General features: G+C 37.9%; 1 protein-coding gene across 1 annotated transcript in view; it reads right to left on the bottom strand.

Moving 5' to 3' along the window:
• LOC103270892 (plasminogen activator inhibitor 1 RNA-binding protein-like) overlaps positions 1-18,787 on the bottom strand; it is a 43,706-nt gene extending 24,919 nt beyond the window's left edge. The window contains 4 exon segments of the mRNA XM_021717736.1: positions 17,550-17,719; positions 18,169-18,363; positions 18,466-18,589; positions 18,729-18,787. Of these exon segments, the coding sequence (XP_021573411.1) occupies positions 17,550-17,719; positions 18,169-18,363; positions 18,466-18,589; positions 18,729-18,787 (548 nt within the window).
• Positions 18,788-19,560: the final 773 nt, after the last annotated feature.

Genomic DNA, 19,560 nt, shown 5'->3' with positions numbered 1-19,560 from the left:
TAATCATCAAGGAGATGCAAATTAAAACTACACTGAGATACCACCTAACTCCAGTCAGAATGGCCATTATCAATAACTCAAAAAATAACAGATGCTGGAGAAGATGTGGTGAAAAGGGAACACTTCTGTTGGTGGGAGTGTAAACTAGTGCAACCTCTGTGGAAAGCAGTGTGGCAATTCCTAAAAGCTCTAAATATTGACCTCACATATGACCCTACAATCCCCCCTACTGGGTATACACCCTGAAAAACTCAAATCACTCTATAAAAAAGATACCTGCACACAAATGTTTATCACAGCATTGTTCACAATAGCAAGAACCTGGAAGCAACCATGCTGTCCATCAAAAGAAGACTGGATTATAAAAAATTTGGTACATATACATGATGGAATACTATGCAGCCATAAAAAAGAACAAAATCATGAATTTTGCAGCAACCTGAATGGAACTAGAGTTTATAATACTGAGTGATCTCTCACAGAAACAAAGATCTGAGTATCACATGTTCTCGCTCATAAGTGGGTTTTGAACATCTATCATAATACTATAAGAAAAGAATTGACAGTGCTGGGAAACTATTGGGGGGGCAAGGAGGGGAAGGGGGGTGGGATTAACAGTAGTCAATATCTGTCTGGGGATGGGGGGACACCCCTTATCAACAAGGGTGCCTGAACGATGCATATTTGTATACCTCACCCTTAACTGTGCCCCACAATTTTAAAATAAAAAATATGTTTAATAAAAAATTAAATAAATAACATTTAGATTAAATTTGTATTTGTTTACATAATTTGCTATAGATAAAAAGGTGATCATTAAAAGACTTTCAAGTATTAACTATATATTATACAAGGATAGCATTCTGTGAGGGAAGTATGATGAAATTACAAGCTCAGAGAGAAAAATAGGTAATTCAAAATTTGCAGCTCTTAAGAATGACCTTGTTTATTATTATTTCTAAGTGAATGACAGTAGATATACATGAGTATAATCTTTAGATCCCATTGAATACATTTAAAATAGTGATGTTAAAGTTTTATTTAAAAATTTTATTATTTATAATAGTCTAGAAAATTACATCTTTTGTAACAATTTAAACTTATGATGAAAAAGTGAAGATGTTAATATGTGAAGAGGTATACTAGTCCTCAAAATCTTTTGGGAAGTAATTTGGACCTTGCTGATTTATTTGATATGACTGACCTGACTTAGCACCTGGAGTTAAGCCCTGAAGAGAATGCAAGGTGACAAAGAAGAAACAGTCTTCTAACCAAATACCTGCTGGAGGAGACAGAGAATAGCCTGGCCTTAGTACATAATGAGTCTCTTGGAGGTACAAGGCACAGGATCAGACAGATTGTCTCTTCTTAAACTTCTTCAGTGGACTCCCGTTGAACTTGATATAAATTCCAAATTTGTTATCATAGACAAATCTGATACTCAAAGTCTGGTACACAGAACTGTAACATATCAATATTGCCTGGGAATTTGTTGAAAATACAGAATATTAGGGCCTACACCAGAACTTGAATAAGAATCTATATTTTAAAAAGATCCCAGATGATCTGTATGCATATTAAAGTGTAAGGGGCTGTAGTATACATTGTCACAAATGAATAATTTAGACAATGCAGTAATAACCAAGGTATGTATTTTAGCTTAGGGAGAGTCACCATACTGTTGATTTGGGGCTTAAAATTAAAAAGTGATTTCCAGATAGTACAATGCCTCAAAAATATCAAAGTTCTTTTCCTATCTCATCAACCTTATTCTCCTATAGAAATCTTTTTTCTTTGCAGTACCTGGTCAAATATATCTTCCTTCAAGTCCTTGTGCACTTCAAGGTTTGACTACCTCAGGGCCTCTGTATGTGCTTTTCCTCTCTAGAATGTGACTGTTCTCCTTCACACAACCAATTTATCTTTGTCTTTCTGATGTCTGTTCAAATACCACTGCCTCAGAGCTATCTTTCTTGTCTCCTTCGCTAAAGCCTCCAGTTTTTTCAATGTTTCCTCTTCTTTTTCTTCACGGGCCTCAGCACAGAGTTGTATGTTTACAGGAGTTGAAAAAAAAGATACAGAGTTCTGTGTATCTCTCACCCTGTTTTCTCCAATAACATCTTACATAACCATACTACATTACTAAAACCAGCAACTTACATGTTTGTATATTTTCTTGCTTCCTCTCTCTGACCACTAGCACTTAAAGTTAAAGTCAGGGGCTTCTGGGCAAGATGGCAATGGAACAGGTTGGACTGTGAGAGTCTTTGCAAAAGCAAATGTCCATAAAGATTCCCTGCGTGAGTGGGTGTGTGCTGGTGGGTGAGTGAAAGCCCATCTGAGAGGATACTCATATTCAGACACCTGGGGTTCTTCTCCAGGGGTGACTGCAACTCACCACCACCCTGAGATTGGAGACCCAGGTGCTCAAGATCATCTGCCATTCTTGAGACTTTCTTGAGAGAAGGCAGCAGAGAACAACTACCCCTCACCACCTGGCACCTGGCCTATGCCATCATCCACAGCAGCAAATTGGGCATGAGGAGAAGGAACTGTAGAAATCTGGAATAAAGCTCCAAAGCCAGTAACGAGATGACAATAGGAGCCATCTTCTCAGTCCCAGACCAGACAGAAACCTGCATTGCCCTGCCCAGCTCCACCCAGCCTCCATCTTGGGACCCAGAGGTTATCTTTTCATCAGACTTGGAGAGACAGACGCCCCTCCCTCATGCTGGAACAGGCACAGACATAGCAGATCTGAATGGGCGACTTGACAACAGCAACAGCAAGGAGGGTGAGTTGGGATCTGATCCATTCTTCCACAGTAGTTCATGGATCATCTGACCCACACTAGGAGCAACCTTATCAGCCTGCACTGAGAGTGGAGAGGAGGAGCTGGAGACCAGAGACACTTCCTACAGAAATGGCCAAAAGTGAATTTTTTTTCTTCTTGTTTGTTTTTTGTTTTAGATTTTGCTTTTTTCTTCTCTCTTTCTGTTTTTTATTTACATTTTTGTACTTGCATTGTTTGTTGTTTTAATTTTTTTTTTCAAATTTTCTGTTTGTGTATGGGTTTTTGTTATTTTTGAGGAAAAGTACACCAATGGGGGGGGTTGTTGGTTTGTTTGCATGATTATCTGTGTGTTTTTGTCTTTTTTGTTTTTTCTGCATTTGTTTGTTTCTCTGTTTATTTGTTAGTTGGTCCATCTATCTGTTTACCCTCTTCTTCTCTCTCTCCACCTTCCTTTCATCTTCCTCCTTCCTTTTCCCATTCTTCTCATCTCATTTTGCTTTTAGGGAGCAAACAGACAGCTCCACTGCATGGAAAGATTGCAAATCAGTGGGAAGAGAGTGCCAGAGAGCCCACACACTTGTCAGCAGATACTGGAATCTGCAGATAGCATCTGAATCACAGCTGCCTCCTTAGTTAAATCTCAAAACTGCAAAAAGCACGGGCTCCCACCCCCAGTCCAGCTTCAGAATTGAACAAAACCAGAGGATCTACATAAGGAAAAATAGATTGAGCAAACAGAAATAAAAGCTATCCCCCATCACTAAATAACAGAATTAAAGAAGAGGTTAAAAAACAAAACAGCAAGCAACAACAACAAAAACCAGGGAGGAAAACCTACACAAATGAAGAAAAACCAAAGGGAGAATATGAGTCTCACACAGATGCCTGGGAGGCAGGCTACTGAGAATATAGACTTCAGAACTCAAGCACTGAAGAGCCCCCAGAATGACTGATCTCAAACCACAACCCAGATGTCAAGATATTAATAGAGAGAATAAACAGAAATGAGGAGAGAAAAGAAGAAAGAATGAAGGAGTCGATAACTGAGATGACAGCAATAAAAAATACAGTGAATGAAATAAATAACAAACTGATAAGCATGGAGAGAAAAATTAACCAAGCAAAAGAAAAAATCTCAGAGCTTGAGGACCAAAATATGAAACTAACCCAAACTGTTAACAACATGGAAAAGAAGCTTAAAAAGACAGAACAAAACCTCCAAGAGATGAGCGATTATTTCAAGAGGTCAAATCTAAGATTAATTGGAATTGCTGAGGCAGATAGAGAGACAGAGACCACCCTGGAACAAACATTCCATGAAATTATCCAGATAAACTTCCCTCAGCTTGTCAGTGATGCAGCCATCAAACATAAGAGGTTCAAAGAACTCCTTCAAGAAAACAAATGAGAAGACCAACTCCTAGACACATAGTAATTCACCTGTACAAAGTAGGTATAAAAGAAAAATCCAAAGACAGCAAGAGAGAAAAGTTAGCCTACCTCCCAGCAAGACCAATTAGAATAGCAGCAGACTTATCTACAGAAACACTTCAGTCTAGGAAAGCTTGGAGTTCAATCTTCAAAGTTCTCAAGGACAATCAATTTCAACCAAGAATTACCTACCCAGCTAAGTTAAGTTTCATCATTGATGGAGAATTAAAATTCTTCCCAGACATTTAATCCCTAAGTATTTACACTGCCTCTAGACCAGCTCTACAAGAAACACTTAAGAAAGTATTAAACACAAAAGAAAGGAAAAAAGAATGACAATGCCTTCCCAAGAATGCAGGGAAAAAATTTAAAATACACATGAATCAACCCAAAAATCAAAGACAACAAACAAACAGCAGCAACAAAAACAAACTCTGTATGAACCTCATCACAGGGATAAACTCTTACATCTCAATAATTAGCCAGAATGTGAATGGACTAAATGCACCACTGAAAAGACATAGAATGGCAAATTGGATAAAATATTATGAGGCTACAATATATTGTCTCCAAGGGACTCATCTCACCAAAAAGGACACTCACAGACTCAAAGTAAGAGAATGGGAAACAAAATTTCAGGCAAACGGAATACAAAAGAAAGCAGGAGTCATGACCTTAATATCAGACAAAATACCCTTTAAGCTATCAAAAATTTAAAAAGATATGGCATATCAGTACATAATGATAAAAGGTTCAATCCATCAACAAGAAATTTCCATCCTACACATATATGCACCCAACATAAGAGCACCAACTTTCATAAAGCAGCTTCTAGGTAATCTAAAAAAAGATATTGACTCTATCATCGCTGGGGACTTAAATATCCCACTAACAACCCTAGACAGATCATCAAGATGAAAAGTCAACAAGGAGAGCTGGAACCACAATGTGATGCTTAACCAAATGGACTTAATTGATACCTACAGAACACTCCACCCAACAACCATGGAATATACATTCTACTCATCACCACATGGAACATACTCTAAGATCAACCACATCCTCAGCCATAAACAAAGTTAAACAAATTTTATAAGATTGAAATTCTGCCATGCACCTTCTCAGATCATGGTGGAATAAAAATAAATATCAACACCTACAAAGATCCCCAAAACACACAAAGACATGGATAATAAACACCATGATGCTAAACAACTCCAGGGTCAACATGGAAATCAAACCAGAGATTAAAAGATACCTGGAAACAAATGAAAATGAAGAAATATCTTACCAAAATCTCTGGGATGCCATGAAAGCAGTCCTAAGAGCAGAATTCATATCTCTACAAACATACATGAAAAAAATGGAAAGATCACAAGCTGACAGCCTAACAAGTCACCTAAGGAAGCTGGAAAAGCAAGACCACAAAAACTCTAACTTTAGCAAAAGAATCCAGATTACCAAAATAAAAGCCCAAACTTGGGCCATAGAAGACAAAAATATAATACACACCAAAAAAATGAAACCAAAGACTGGTTTGTGGAAAGAATAAACAAAACTGGTGGATCCCTAGCTAGTTTGGCCATGAAAAATAGAGAAAAGGCCCAAATAAACATGATCAGAAACACAAAAGATGAAGTCACAACTGATCCTGAAGAAATACAAAAGATTATCAGAGATTACTATCTACACCTGTATGGAAACAAACTTGAAAACTTAAAAGAAATGAAGGATTTTCTGACATCACACAACCTCTCCAGGTTGAAACTAGAAGAAATCAAGACCCTAAATAGACCAATAACAACCCAGGAAATTGACTATTTCATAAGAAAATTATCTACAAAAAAAGAAAAAAGCACTGGACCAGATGACTTTCCAGCAGAATTCTAAAAAAACATATAAAGGGGAGCTGATACCAGGCAATTAAGAAAAATGGAACTCTCCTCAAATTATTTTATGAAGCTAACATCACTTTGATACCCAAAACAGGTAACAAAGAAAGAGAACTACAGGCCAATATCCTTGGTGAACATAGATGTTAAAATTTTCAATAAGATCCTAGCAAACCAGATCCACAACACATCTCAAAAATTATCCACCATGACCAAGTAGGCTTCATCCCCGGGATGCAGGGCTGGTTCAACAACCACAAGACCATAAATGTAATTAAATACATCAACAGATGCTAAGGCAAAAACCACATGATTATAGTGTTAGACACGGAAAAAGCTTTCTATAAAATCCAGCACCCTTCATGAACATCTAGGCATAGATGGAACATACCTCAAAATAGTGAGAGCCGTCTATGAGAAACCCACAGCCAACCTACTGCTAAACAGTCAGAATTTGGAATCTTTTCCCCTGAAAACTGGAACAAGAAAAGGATGCCCACAATCACCTCTCCTGTTCAACATAGTATTGGAAGTCCTAGCTAGAGCAATCACACAAGAGAAGAAGATCAGTTGTATCCAAATAGGAAAAGAGGAAGTTGTTATCCCTCTTTGCAGACAACATGATTCTATACTGTGACAACCCAAAAGAATCTGTCAAAAAATTTCTTGCACTGATAAAGGACTTTGGCAAAGTCTCAGGATATAAATAAATGTGCTAAAGTCAGTCGCATTCCTATACACCAACAATAAACAAATAGAAACTTAAATAAAAAGCACAATCTTCTTTACATTCACCACAAAAACATGAAATACCTTGGCATCTTCCTATCCAGAGAAGTCAAAGACCTTTTGAATACTACAAAAAACTGCTTAAAGAAATCTAAGATGAGACAAACAAATGGAAAAATATTCCATGCTCATGGATTGGAAGAGTCAACATTGTTAAGATGTTCATACTACCTAAGGCAATCTACAAACTTAACTCAATACCCATTAAATTACCAGCAGCATTCTTCTCAGACCTGGAAATGACAACACATGAATTCATATGGAAACATAAAAGACCACGAATAGCCTAAACAATGATCAGCCAAAAAAACAAAACAACAAACAAACAACAACAAAAAAAACAAAGCAGGAGGCATCACACTCCCAGACTTTAAACATTATTAAAAAGTTACATTAATCAAAACAACCTGGTATTGGTACAAGAACAGGCATATAGACCAATGGAACAGGACAGAGATTCCAGAAACAAAACCTCAATTTCTTAACGAACCTATCTTTGACAAAGCCTCTACCATCAAGCACTGGGGAGAAGAGGACCTATTCAGCAAATGGTGCTGGGCAAACTGGTTGGCCACCTGCAGAATATTAAAACAAGACCCCTATCACCGTACACAAAAATCAACTTTAAATGAATCAAAGACCTAAATGTAAAACCTCAAACTATAAGAACCTTAGAAAATACAGGAGACACCCTTATGAAAATTGGAATTGGCAACCAATTCCTGATCAAAACTCCAAGTGCCCATGCCATAAGAGTTAAGATAGACAAGTGGGATCTCATCAAACTGACAAGCTTCTACAATGCCAAAGAAACAATTGAGAGACCAGGGAGACAGCCCACAGACTAGGAAAAAAATATTTGCCCATTATATATCTGACAAAGGCCTAACATCTTGGATCTACAAGGATCTCAACCATACCAAAAGGAAAAAACCAAACAGCCCCATTAAAAAGTGGCCAAAAGATATGAATAGACACTTCTCAAAGAAGATTTACTAACAGCGACAGATACATGAAAAAATGCTCAGCCTCACTAGTCATCAAAGAAATGCAAATTAAAACCACTCTGAGATACCTCCTAGCTTCAGTCAGGATAGCCATCTTCAAAAACTCAAAAATCAACAGATGCTGGTAAAGAAAAGGGAACACTTCTACACTGTTGGTGGGAGTTTAACCTAGTACAACATCTGTGGAAAACAGTGTAGCAATTCCTAAAAGATCTATAAATTGACCTCCCATACGACCCTGTAATCCTCCTACTGGGAATATACCCAGAGGAACTCAGATCACTCTATGAAAAAGATATCTGGACATGTATGTTTATTGCAGCATTGTTCACAATAGCAAAAACATGAAACCACCCATGCTGCCCATCTAAGGAGGACTGGCTTGAAAAAACGTGTTACATATACATGATGGAATATTACACAGCCATTTGGAAGGACAAAATCATGAACTTGGCAGCAACTTGTAGGGACTTAGAGTATATACTACTCAGTGACCTATCACAGAAACAGAAAACCAAGTATCATATGTTCTCACTCATAAGTGGACCTTGTACAACTATCATAATACTATAAGAAATTGTAGTATTGTCAGTAGTGGAAACTGCCAGGGGAGGGAGGGCACACCTCAACAATAAGGGTACCTACATAATGAATATTTGTATACCTAACTGTGAATTATACCCAACATATTTAAAATTAAAAATTAAAAATAATAAAGTTAAAGTCATCATTATCACATTATTCTGTTTTATTTTCTCCTTCATACACAAGACTATCTAAAACAATCAAATTTCTTTATTTTCTTGGATATTAGCTGTTTCCATTCAAAGGATATATGTTCCATAAAGGTAAGGAGATTTTTTTCATCATTATATAGCTAGAACATAGAACAGAGCTGCAATTGTTAAGCAAAACCAATTGATTAATAATTATTGTTTTAATAAATACAGGGATATAGGCAGCGATCTAATTCCAAATACCGTGGTTGATTTGTATAGCTATAGTGCTCACTGAGAAACATGTTGCAACAATTAATTGTAGAATTCAGTACTTCTGATGGTCACATTTTATCATCATGATGTGTTATGTGGTGGTAAGGAGACTTATAACTTCGGTTTCATTGTCTATTGGAGGCTATGCAGAAAATACAGTAATTAAGTCTTTGAAAACTTCTTCCTAAAGTTGTAGCTTTATCCTAGGTTTATTTGATTAAATATGTGCAAAAGTTGGTTATTAGAATGAGAATAGTATATGCCATTCTTCATTGAAACAATTTTTTTCAGACAGACAACTTTCACTTCCGCTTTTAATCAGACACAGGTAGCTACTTTTTGAAACTATCAGAAAGTTGCTAAAATTATGTAGAAAAGAATGGAGTCACACTAATAAGAAAGAGGAAGCATTTCAAGGAAAGTAAGGTGGTAATTATGCTAGTTTCCATTTAAAATACTGTCTCTTACTGGCTTTGAGTTTTATTGCTACTAGTATATTCCATTCTGCAATAATAGATTATTTTTTGTTTCCATTTCTATTTTCACACATCTTGATACAATGTCTTCACTTTTGATATCATAATAAGTTTGACTGTATCATTGTAACATTTTCCACTTTTATGGCTTCCTTTGAAAACTCCTTGACTAACCCAGTTTTCAAACCTGATTGCCACTGCATATTTAGATGTTGGTTGTGCATTGCTATATTGTACTTATATTTTTAGATTAGGAAAGTTTTAATTTTAACTTAATAATATTAAAAGGAAACACTAGCACCTAGTCACATGTTTGCATGACATCTGCTTTCATTTCTGTACTATCCTGATTTTAGGTTGCCATATCTTCTTGTGAGAAACAAATAAATTGATATGTATAACATGCTTAGCAAAAATATATTGGCTCATGCTAAGTGCTCAAGTTGCCATGCACTCCACCCTCCAAATTAGAGCAAGTTCCAACATTGTGCTACCATTATGTCAATGATAAAGTATGTATCTCAGTGATTTCCAATTTTTGTCTTTTTAAAAAACTTTTTCCCCTTCTAGATTGTAAATTCTGAAAGGAAGGAATTAGGTTTTACAGATCTTTGTAATCAGGCCTAGCACTGTGTCTGGCATAAGGTAAACATTCAATAAATGGCTATTAAATAAAGGAAGGAAGGAACAATTAGTTACAGATAACAAAAAATTTATATAAAAAAGCCAAAAAAAGTTTTCAAATCAATAAATATCACACCCGTCATTTGAATGTGAAATATCACACAATTTTTAAAAATTTCCATTTAGTGAACAATACTTTAAAAATAAACTTACCATTAGCTAGTGCTTTTGATTATTGTCTATACTTCTCAATTTGAAAGATGATGCAATAATCTAACACATTTCATATTTAAAGAATCTTACATTTTCTGCTAACCTTATATACTCATATTTGCTGAGTGATATAAACATCATAATCGTAGTTCATACGGCCACCACAATTGGATCAGAGATAAGCATGGGACTCAGGAGCAGTTAATGAGACCCAAGGAGACTTAAGACTCTTGCTTTTTTTTTTTGCCAGATCAAAAAAACAAGGAGAATAGAGGTTTGGAGCTCTGCTAGCATCTTGCTCCTATGGGAAACAAGAGACTGAAGCCAATGTATTGAAGGGCTTTGCTGAGAGACAGAGCCAAGCCTGCTCCTGAGGATTTGGCTGTGAGCCTCACGAGTGGCCTGAAGCCAACCTGCTTCCCATGTTTAAAGCGTATGAGGGTCAGTCCTTTCACTACCCTTACTTAGGTCAACTTTCATTGGTTTCTGTCATATACTGTCAAGAGTTTGAACCTAATGTGGATTGGAGCAGGAAAAAATCATCTTGAACAGGAATCATTAGATGGTGATGTAGTTTGGATATCTGTCCACTCCAAATCTCTTGTTAAAATTTAACTCCCACTGTTGGAGGAGGGGCCTAAAGAGAAGTGTCTAGTTCATGGGAGTTGATCCCTCATGAATGGTTTGAGGCCATTCTAGTGGTAATGTGAATTCTCCCTCTGTTAGCGCTCACAAGAGATCCCCCTCCTCCAGTGCTAGTCGTTGAAAAGAGCCTGGGCCCTCCCTCCCATCTCTTCCTTCCTCTGTCACCACATGATGCCTGTTCTCCTTTACCTTCTGGCATGAGTGGAAGCTTCCTGAGGCCCTCACCAGAAGAAGATGCCGACACCACACTTCTTGCACAGCCTGCAGAAACTGAGTCACAAAAACCTCTTTTCTTTGTGAATTACAGCCTCAGGTATTCATTTATAGCAACACAAATGCACTAAGACAGAGGGTAATGATAGATTAGAATGTAACTTTTGGTTTATTATCTATCTCTGTCACTGACTATAAGTACCTCAAGGGTGGGTACCACACCTGCCTTACTTATTTCTGCATACCTAAGGCCTAGTCCAGTGTCTGACATACCAGATGTTAAATACATATTTCTTGACGGAAGTGTAGAAGAAAAATAGAGACATAGCAAACCCCCCAAAACCCAAAACAAAACAATTTTTATGTTGTGATCTGAGGAATTGAGATTGGTGATCGATAACTAATGAACTGCAGAAACACAGTAGCTACAAAGGCAGTAGGAAGAGTTTATTAGAGAGATAAGATTTTGTCTCTTAGGCTAGCACACATGCAAAGAGTGGTCTGGTGTAATTCTAAGGGAAAAGGGGGGAAATTTTTCCCACCTTTCAGCCTTCTGTGGAACATACACAAGATCAAATGATAACTTATACATTTTTAAAACTCTACGTTTCTTTTTTTTTAAAGATAAGATAATTGAACAAGATAGTAAAATACAAAATAAAGATTGCAAGAGTTTTAAAATAAAGTGTGTGGCATGTACGTGTCAAAGAATTGTAGAAGTTTAAAAGTGAGAAAAACTAGTTCTAGGAAAACATCATAATTGACAAGTGTTATGTCAACTGAAATGTGTTACCTCAAAACTTACATGTTGGAGCCCTAACCCTCGGTACCTCAGAACGTGACTGTATTAGGAGACAGAGCCTTTAAAAATATAAGTAAGTTAGTTGTAATGGGCTGTTAGGGTGGACCCTAATCCAACAGAATGGGTGGTCCTGTAAGAAGATATTGGAACACACAGGAGGACAACAGGGATGTGATTGCACAAAAGGCAATGTGAGGACACAGGAAGAAGAACGTCAAGGATAGAGGTCTTAGGAAACGCTGAATCTGCTGGCAAATTGCTCTTGGACTGCTAGCTTGCAGAAGTGTGAGAAAATACATTTCTGTTGTTTGCACCACCTGTTTGGTGGTGTTCTGATACGGCAGCTCTGGTAAGCTAAAACAAGTGTAGATTCATTGACAGTGTGGAGGGAGAAAGTATAAATTGATGAGAGAGCTAAAGAAAAAGTTATAGTCCATCAAACTCTTTATTTTACTTTAGAATAGGTAATACACACATCATAAAACTTGGATGTTATAAATGAATGTATAGGGAAAGAGAAATCTTTCTACAGCCTCATCCTGGTCCAGGACACCTGTTAATTCCCTTTTTTCACTGACAGTCACTGTTATTAAATACCAGTTTCTTCAACATTTTTCCATATACATCCTATGTCTAAAAGATATCTATCTATCTATCTATCTATCTATCTATCTATCTATCAATCATCTATCCATAGAGATAGAGATCTATGTAAGTCTCTATATTTAGATAGAAATAATATGCATGTATGTATACATATGTTATTTTTTAGACTATTTGTCAGTTGACTGGAAATTTTGACTTTTGCCCAGTTTAATCTTTTGACTAGTATGCTTTAAAGTCAATTTATTGGGTTTTGCCTATTTACTTATTATTTTTCACACATGTACATATGTTTTTTCTCTTTACCTTATTTATAATAAATACTATATATCATCTCATATTAGTACATTTGCAGCTATTACGTTCCTTTTCACAACTCTACAGATGTTCCATAATTTTTTACTAGTCTTCTAAAAATGAACACTTTAAGGGTAATAATCTTACTTTTATGAACAATGTAGCAATGGTCATATATGAAGATATCTGAATGATTCATTTCTAGAAGTGGAATTGTTAGGTCAATGATATGAGCATTTAAAGTTTAAACAAGATATTGATATATTGCTCTACAGCAAAATTAAGTCAGTTAATATCCACCAGCAAGGCAAGTGTTTTCCTGCTTCCCAAACCCTTTTTAACACCAAGTTATCCTTTTTTTTTTTTTAGCTTTATCAATTGAAAAGAAATGGCAGTTCCTTGTAGCTTTAACCGGCCTTTTTTTCTGAGAATGAAGAACATCTTTTCTAATGTTTTAGGCCCAGATGTATTTTGTGTGTGTGTGTGAATTATGTGTTCATATCTTTTGCTAATTAGGTTGCTGGTTTTATTTATTGATTTGTAGGGCCTCATATGTTATTTTAAAGTCCAAGTCATTAATTAAAAGATGACTTTTTCTAGTATATCAAAAGATACATACAAAATTCATCTTTCAAAATAGATGTTCAGTTCCTTTAACTTTTTTGGATCTGCTTTAAAATGGGAAATTGTACTTTTCCTAAAATATACATGGCATTTTGTGTAACTTAAGTCTCATTGGTTGGTTGGTTGGTTTAGCATTGAGAGCTCCTGGGGCACTTATGGCAATGGTAGGAACTTGAACTGGAGCCTTCCTTGGTCAGGGGTAAGTGAAATGAAACAATTAATTTCATTTAGCAGATGTATTGGGAAAAATATAGGAATCAATTTTTCAAAAAAATTTGTTTTTATGGACTAATTACTGACTGTGTGTGTGTGTGTGTGTGTGTGTGTGTGTGTGTGTGTGAGGAGAGAGAGAGAGAGAGAAAGACTTAACTTCCAATTTGATGTCCTAGTGTTTGCTATAAAAAGTGTATAACAATTTGAGAAATGCTCTTTAATTGTATGAGGCAGAACCCAAAAAAACCTGGAATTATCTTTTGGAGGATGGGCCCCATGTAGTAAAGGCTTTCCCTGCTAGTTAATTGTTCTAAGAACCCATCAGCATCAGTATACCAGCTATCATTGTTGTGAGAGGCTGTGTTAGGTTTCAGTGAATTTTTTTTTGGGAGATGGAGATTCTTTCAACATATTTGCCCATTTCATGATAGGAAATTTATGAGTGCCCTTGCCCACACCACACTCAGCAGTTTTTGGCAAAAAAAAAAAAACAAAAAAAAAACTGGCATGACCTCTGTGTCCATCCTCCCTATTCACCTGATCTCACCCCGGGTGACTTTTTTTGTTTCCCTGGATGAAAAAAGTCCTCAAAGGGAAATATTTTGCCGATGTGAAAGAAGTGAAACAAAAAATGTCAGAAGGACTAAAAGGCATCAAAATTGACAAGTTCAAAAACTGTTTTGAGCAGTGGAAAACACTTCTCAATAGATGCATTGCATCAGAGTACTTAGAAGGTGACTGAAGTTTAAACATTTAAGAATAAATATACAGTTTTTAATAAATAAATTCTAGGTTTTTGGGGGTCCCCCTTCATACATAACCTAATTGTGATTTTTTTTAAAGCTCTCTCTGTGTTATTCAAGCTGGCCTGGAACTCCTGGGATTAGGCCATTCTCCTACCTCACTTTCCCAAGTAGCCGGGACTATAGGCATGTATCACTTCACATTGCTTAAGAAATTGTAATTTTAAGAAATTGTTAAATGGCAGTGAAATAAAAACCTGAATTAAGCATTAAAGCAACTTTAACATATTAAACTTGGTGTCATTCAATTTCTCTATACACCAGAACTGCAGACAATATGCTGCTTTAACACTGTTATATTATCTGTTAAGTAGTTGTGGTTTTACATTATTATCCTGCTACACTACTACAGTTTGAGAAATAAATTTCCTTACTTGGATCTATTATGGAGTAGTGAAAAATAATGGGTGTTGAAGTTAGATGCACTTGAGTTCAAGTTCTGATTCTACCTTCTAGCTTGTGTGACCTTGGGCAAGTCATTTAACTTCCTTAGACTCCTTCATCTGCAAGTGATATTTACATTATGAGTTTGCTTATGAATTAAATAAAATAGTATACATAAGGCACTAGTTAAGTGCCTGGTATTCAACAAATATTTAATAAATAGTTGCTGATATTATTTAGTGTATTTTTGAAATAAATTTTATTTTACTCTAGTGTAAAGCAATTTCATGGTGAAAATATCAATGTAAACCGAAGGCAACTAGACTTGATTAATTTAGTGGCTACCTCTGTAGATTATTTTTAAAGCAATTCAATTTTTCCCTAAATAATCCTTTTACTGTGCCTAAAATTATACCATTAGATTTATTGCAGTCAATCTCTTCAAACTTGAACATTTTTATTTTCATCATTGATTCATTTTTACGGTGTTAATATAGAAGTGAAATATTTCCCAGAAAGAGATGAGGAGGATAGCCTGATTTAATCTGACTCAGAGGCTGACCTTTGTATGTAAACCTGTGAGTGGAAAATTAGAGGACTAAGGGGAAAGGGATAAAGCTGAAATATAAAAACTTCACCTTTTCAGTTTGGCCCATCTTAAAAATATCTAGTCTTCATCAGGCAAAAAGAAATGAGGAACAAAGGAAATTTTGTAACTTTTCTTTCCTTCTTTTTAAAATCACTAGACTACACAAACTGAGAACAACCAAAATGTCTCTTAATGGGTGATTGTGGAACATCCATACAATGGAATACTACTCAGCAATATAGGACACGCTATTTACATATGCAGCAACTTGATATGGGGAGAGGAGTGGGTGTGTCTATAAAGGGGTAAGATGAGGGAGCTGTTTGTGGTGATAAAAGGGTTGTGTATTGTTTACAGTGATGTACATGAATTTACGCGTGATAAAACGACATAAAGGTACATACAGACATTGTACCCATGTTAAATTACTGGTTTTTGTATTATACTATAATTACATAAGAAAGAACTATTGGAGAAGACTGGCTGAAGGGTACACGAGACTACTCTCTACTATCTTTGCTACTTCTTGTGAATCTATAATTATTTCAAATAAAAAGTTAAAAACACATACAAAATTATTAGAGGGCCTTCGTTACTAGAGCAATTATTATTATTTTTTTTTGAGTTGGAGTCTCACTCCATCGCCCAGGCTGGAGTGAAGTGACAGGCTCACGGCCACCGTAACTCGACTTGCTGAGCTCAGGCGATCCTTCCGCGTCAGCCTTCCAAGTAGCTGGAACTACAGGGACGCGCTACCACGCCCAGTTAATTTTTTGATTTATTGTAGAGATGAGGTCCAGCCAAGTTGCCCAGGCTGTTCTCCAACCTGTGGGTTCAGGCAGTCATCTTACCTGGGCCTCCCAAAGTGCTGGGATTACAGGCTTGCGCCACCGCACCGGGCCACTAGAGCAATTCTTACTGAATTCTCTTAAGGCAGTTTCTTTGACATCTTATTTTTGTGGTATGCTCTTGAAAAATGGAAGTATACGGGGAGACACTCCTTATTAACAAGGGTGCCTGAACGATGCACATTTCTATACCACCGTTAACTGTACCCCACAATTTTATAATAAAAAATATGTTTAAAAAAAAGAAAAATGAAAGTAGGTGCGGGACTGCAGAAGGCAGTAAGCCTTGACATGCAAATTTAGGGAGCCACAGGAAATGACAGAAAGTGGCGATTTTCAAAAGATTAAAGGCCTTTAGAATGGAGAGATTTCTAAAGTAAATAATCCAGTTTTATGATGATGTCTTATACTGATTTGTAGTTATGGCATGGCTCTAGGTCACAGGAATGGGAAGGAAGTAAGGACAGAAACCCAGATTTCCACAGTCCCTTCACATAATTAGGGAAAGGCCATAGTGAATTTTACCTCCTTCACCCCTCTGAACTCTTCCCCTTAGCCCCAGGGCAACTTACTTTCAGTTTAGATTTTTATTTGATAAACCTGAATCATCTCTATGTAATTTCTAGTCCAGAGAATTTTTGCTGGGCTAGCTTCCCACTTGGGCAAAATCCATAGCATGCCTATACCAAATTTGAATCTTTGTGGGCATCCTGAAACCTTTCTAGGGAATGATGACTAAGAATGACTAGAAATCTTCTGGACTTTGAAAAAAGACTATTGAAATTAATTTCGTTAGAGGTGCAGAAATAAACTCTGAAGAGTTATTTAAATAAGTACAGTAAAACTGCCCAGGTGGCAGTGGGAAGTAACTAAGACAGGTGTATGCTTTTCTCCTTTTGGTTTTCATCCAGTCCTTTCATAAACCACTTTCCCCTGTGTCTCCATTTCCTTTTATGCAGTAAAAATTAATTGTGGCACTTTGTATATTTTCTAACATTATCTTAAATTTGGTTTCATATTGGTTCCTTTTGAGGTAAGAGCGGAACTCCCATGTGGCAATGTTAAGAAGTGTGCTCCGGAAGGAAGTCAGAACTAGAGATGTAGACATTCAGAACTTGAGAAGCACCCTCCTTGGGTTCAAACCCTAACTCTCTAGGTTGGCAAGTTATTTAATATGTGCTTTAATCTTCCAATTTGTGAAATAGAGATAAATGGGGATAATAATACCCCTCACAAGGTTTTGGGTAGATTAAATTTGTCAATAATCCCTGCTAAACATTGTTTGCTATTGCTGGTATATTACTGTTTACATTTCTGGTTGTTTTAAGTGCACAGTCCACATCTGCTTCAGGCAATCGGAAGCTTCCACAGAGCTAAGCCTGCGTTCCACTTTTCCTAATAGTTTGTACATAACAGGCACGTAAATAAATATCTGCAATATGCCTTTAATTCCAGCAAGTCGTTTGCCTTGGTTTGCCCACTAAATAGTATCAAACCACTTTTCATTAATATGATCGCCATAAAAGACTTAGTTGAGAGATCAGTGTGTCAGCCTTTCACACAATCAGGCTCCCCCTGTTGATCGGGTCACAGAAGGATTTCTCTGTATCTCGTGTGGATTCATTGCACACCATACACCTATGTGAGTCTCCTTTTTGTCAGCTTCCTTTGTCTACGTGGGCTTATCTGTCTCCTGGCATCAAGAAGGTCACTAAACTTTCCCCTTAGGAGAGTAGGGTAGTAAAGCGATTTTCAAGTTCGCCCCTGACCTTGACCTTAAAGTTCAAGCTCCGCTCCCAGGCCGCGGAGGGGAGGAGACGGGCGGGGCGGCGCGTTGGGCGGGGCGCCGTTAGGTTCTGGGCGGGGCTCGCGTTGGGCGGGGCTCGGTGTCGTATTCGAGGCGCCGGCGTCGCTGTCATGTGACGTTACCGGTCGGCGCAGACGCAGTGCCGCCCGGCCGCCGTCGGACCCCTGGCCTTCTCCTCCGCCCCCTTGGGTGTCAGTGGCTGCGGCCCGGGTTTGGACCTGGCGCGGCGGCCCGGGCGGCGGGCTAGAAGGTGTGGGCACTGGCAGAGCTACGCAGGCTGCATCCGGCTCGGTGTCACCCCCGCGGCCGCCGAGGCCCTCAGCGTTCCCCCGAGAGAGGCCCTAGCTGTTCCGGGCTTCCTCGGCTCTCGCCCAGGTGAGGGGATGGGTCGGGCGGAGCAGGATTGAGGTCGGCAGCACCTTTTCCCAAGGTCTCTGGACTTCAGCCGGTTCGGAGTCCGAGAGGTTTGGCTTCGTCGCGGCTGCCTGCTCCGGCGGCGACTCGTCTCCTTTCCTTTGCCATCCGTACCTGCAGCGCGGAGACCTGTAGACCGGGTGATGAAAATCAGTAGGAAACCCTGGAAGGGCCCTGACAGTTCAGGTGGTTGGGAGCTTGGATGCAAGAGCGGTCCCTGCGGATGGTGATCTGGCCGGCGGAGCTCCGTGTACCTGCGAGCTCCTACTTCAGCCTTGCTAGCAATGGGTTGCGATAGACGCGATACTGACCATCATAGGGGCCCATTGACCAAGGGCGGTGAAGCCTTAGAATACCTCTCCCCCACCTCCTAGCGTGCTGTGGTTTATATTCTGAATTGGTGTTTGCAAACCCTATGCTATGGAAGAGTACATTTCAGCGGAATTCCTGTTGGTTAAAGGAAGGTGAAGATAAGTTGATTTTCCTTCCGGAGAGTATTAGTTGTTTGTTTTATCTCCCAGTTGGCCTTAGTGTTGATGTTTGTTAGAGACATTTATTAAAAGGAACACGTTGTAAATTTCCTCTGTAAGGAAATAATGGGTTTCGTAACTGTCTAAGGCGTGTGCGTTTCAGCCGGTTTCATGTTTCTACCCTCTCCATTGCATAGCAATGAAGTTGATTTATTCTAAGCTAAGTAGGCAAATAAAGTATAAAAATAGGTGAATTGACCAGAATAGTTATCTCTTGTAACTGTTGAGTAGTGCATAATGTGCCTATATTATCACATTTAATCATCATAACAACTCTATCATATAAAGTCTATTTCACCATTTTACAGGTGAGAGAACAAAAGCTCATAGCCCTGCAAAGTAACTTGTTTAAAGTCAGAGCTGTGATTCAAACCAGGTTATCTGATTCCAGTTAGCAGTTCTGTAGTAATGTATCATGCCATCTCCCAAGCATTTTAAGAATTTGCAAGGTGGTTTTCATTTGATAGTAAGTGTGCGAGGTGCGGGGAAATCGAAAGGAAACTAAGGCACTGTTTTTTGTTTTTTGTTTTTTTTTTTTTGAGTTGGAGTCTCACTCTGTCGCCCAGACTG

This window comes from Carlito syrichta, unplaced genomic scaffold (assembly GCF_000164805.1).
Source record: "Carlito syrichta isolate Samal-C Ts95f unplaced genomic scaffold, Tarsius_syrichta-2.0.1 Scaffold310650, whole genome shotgun sequence".
NCBI classification, from domain to species: domain Eukaryota; kingdom Metazoa; phylum Chordata; class Mammalia; order Primates; family Tarsiidae; genus Carlito; species Carlito syrichta.
This window is presented reverse-complemented; position numbering and strand designations above follow the sequence as displayed.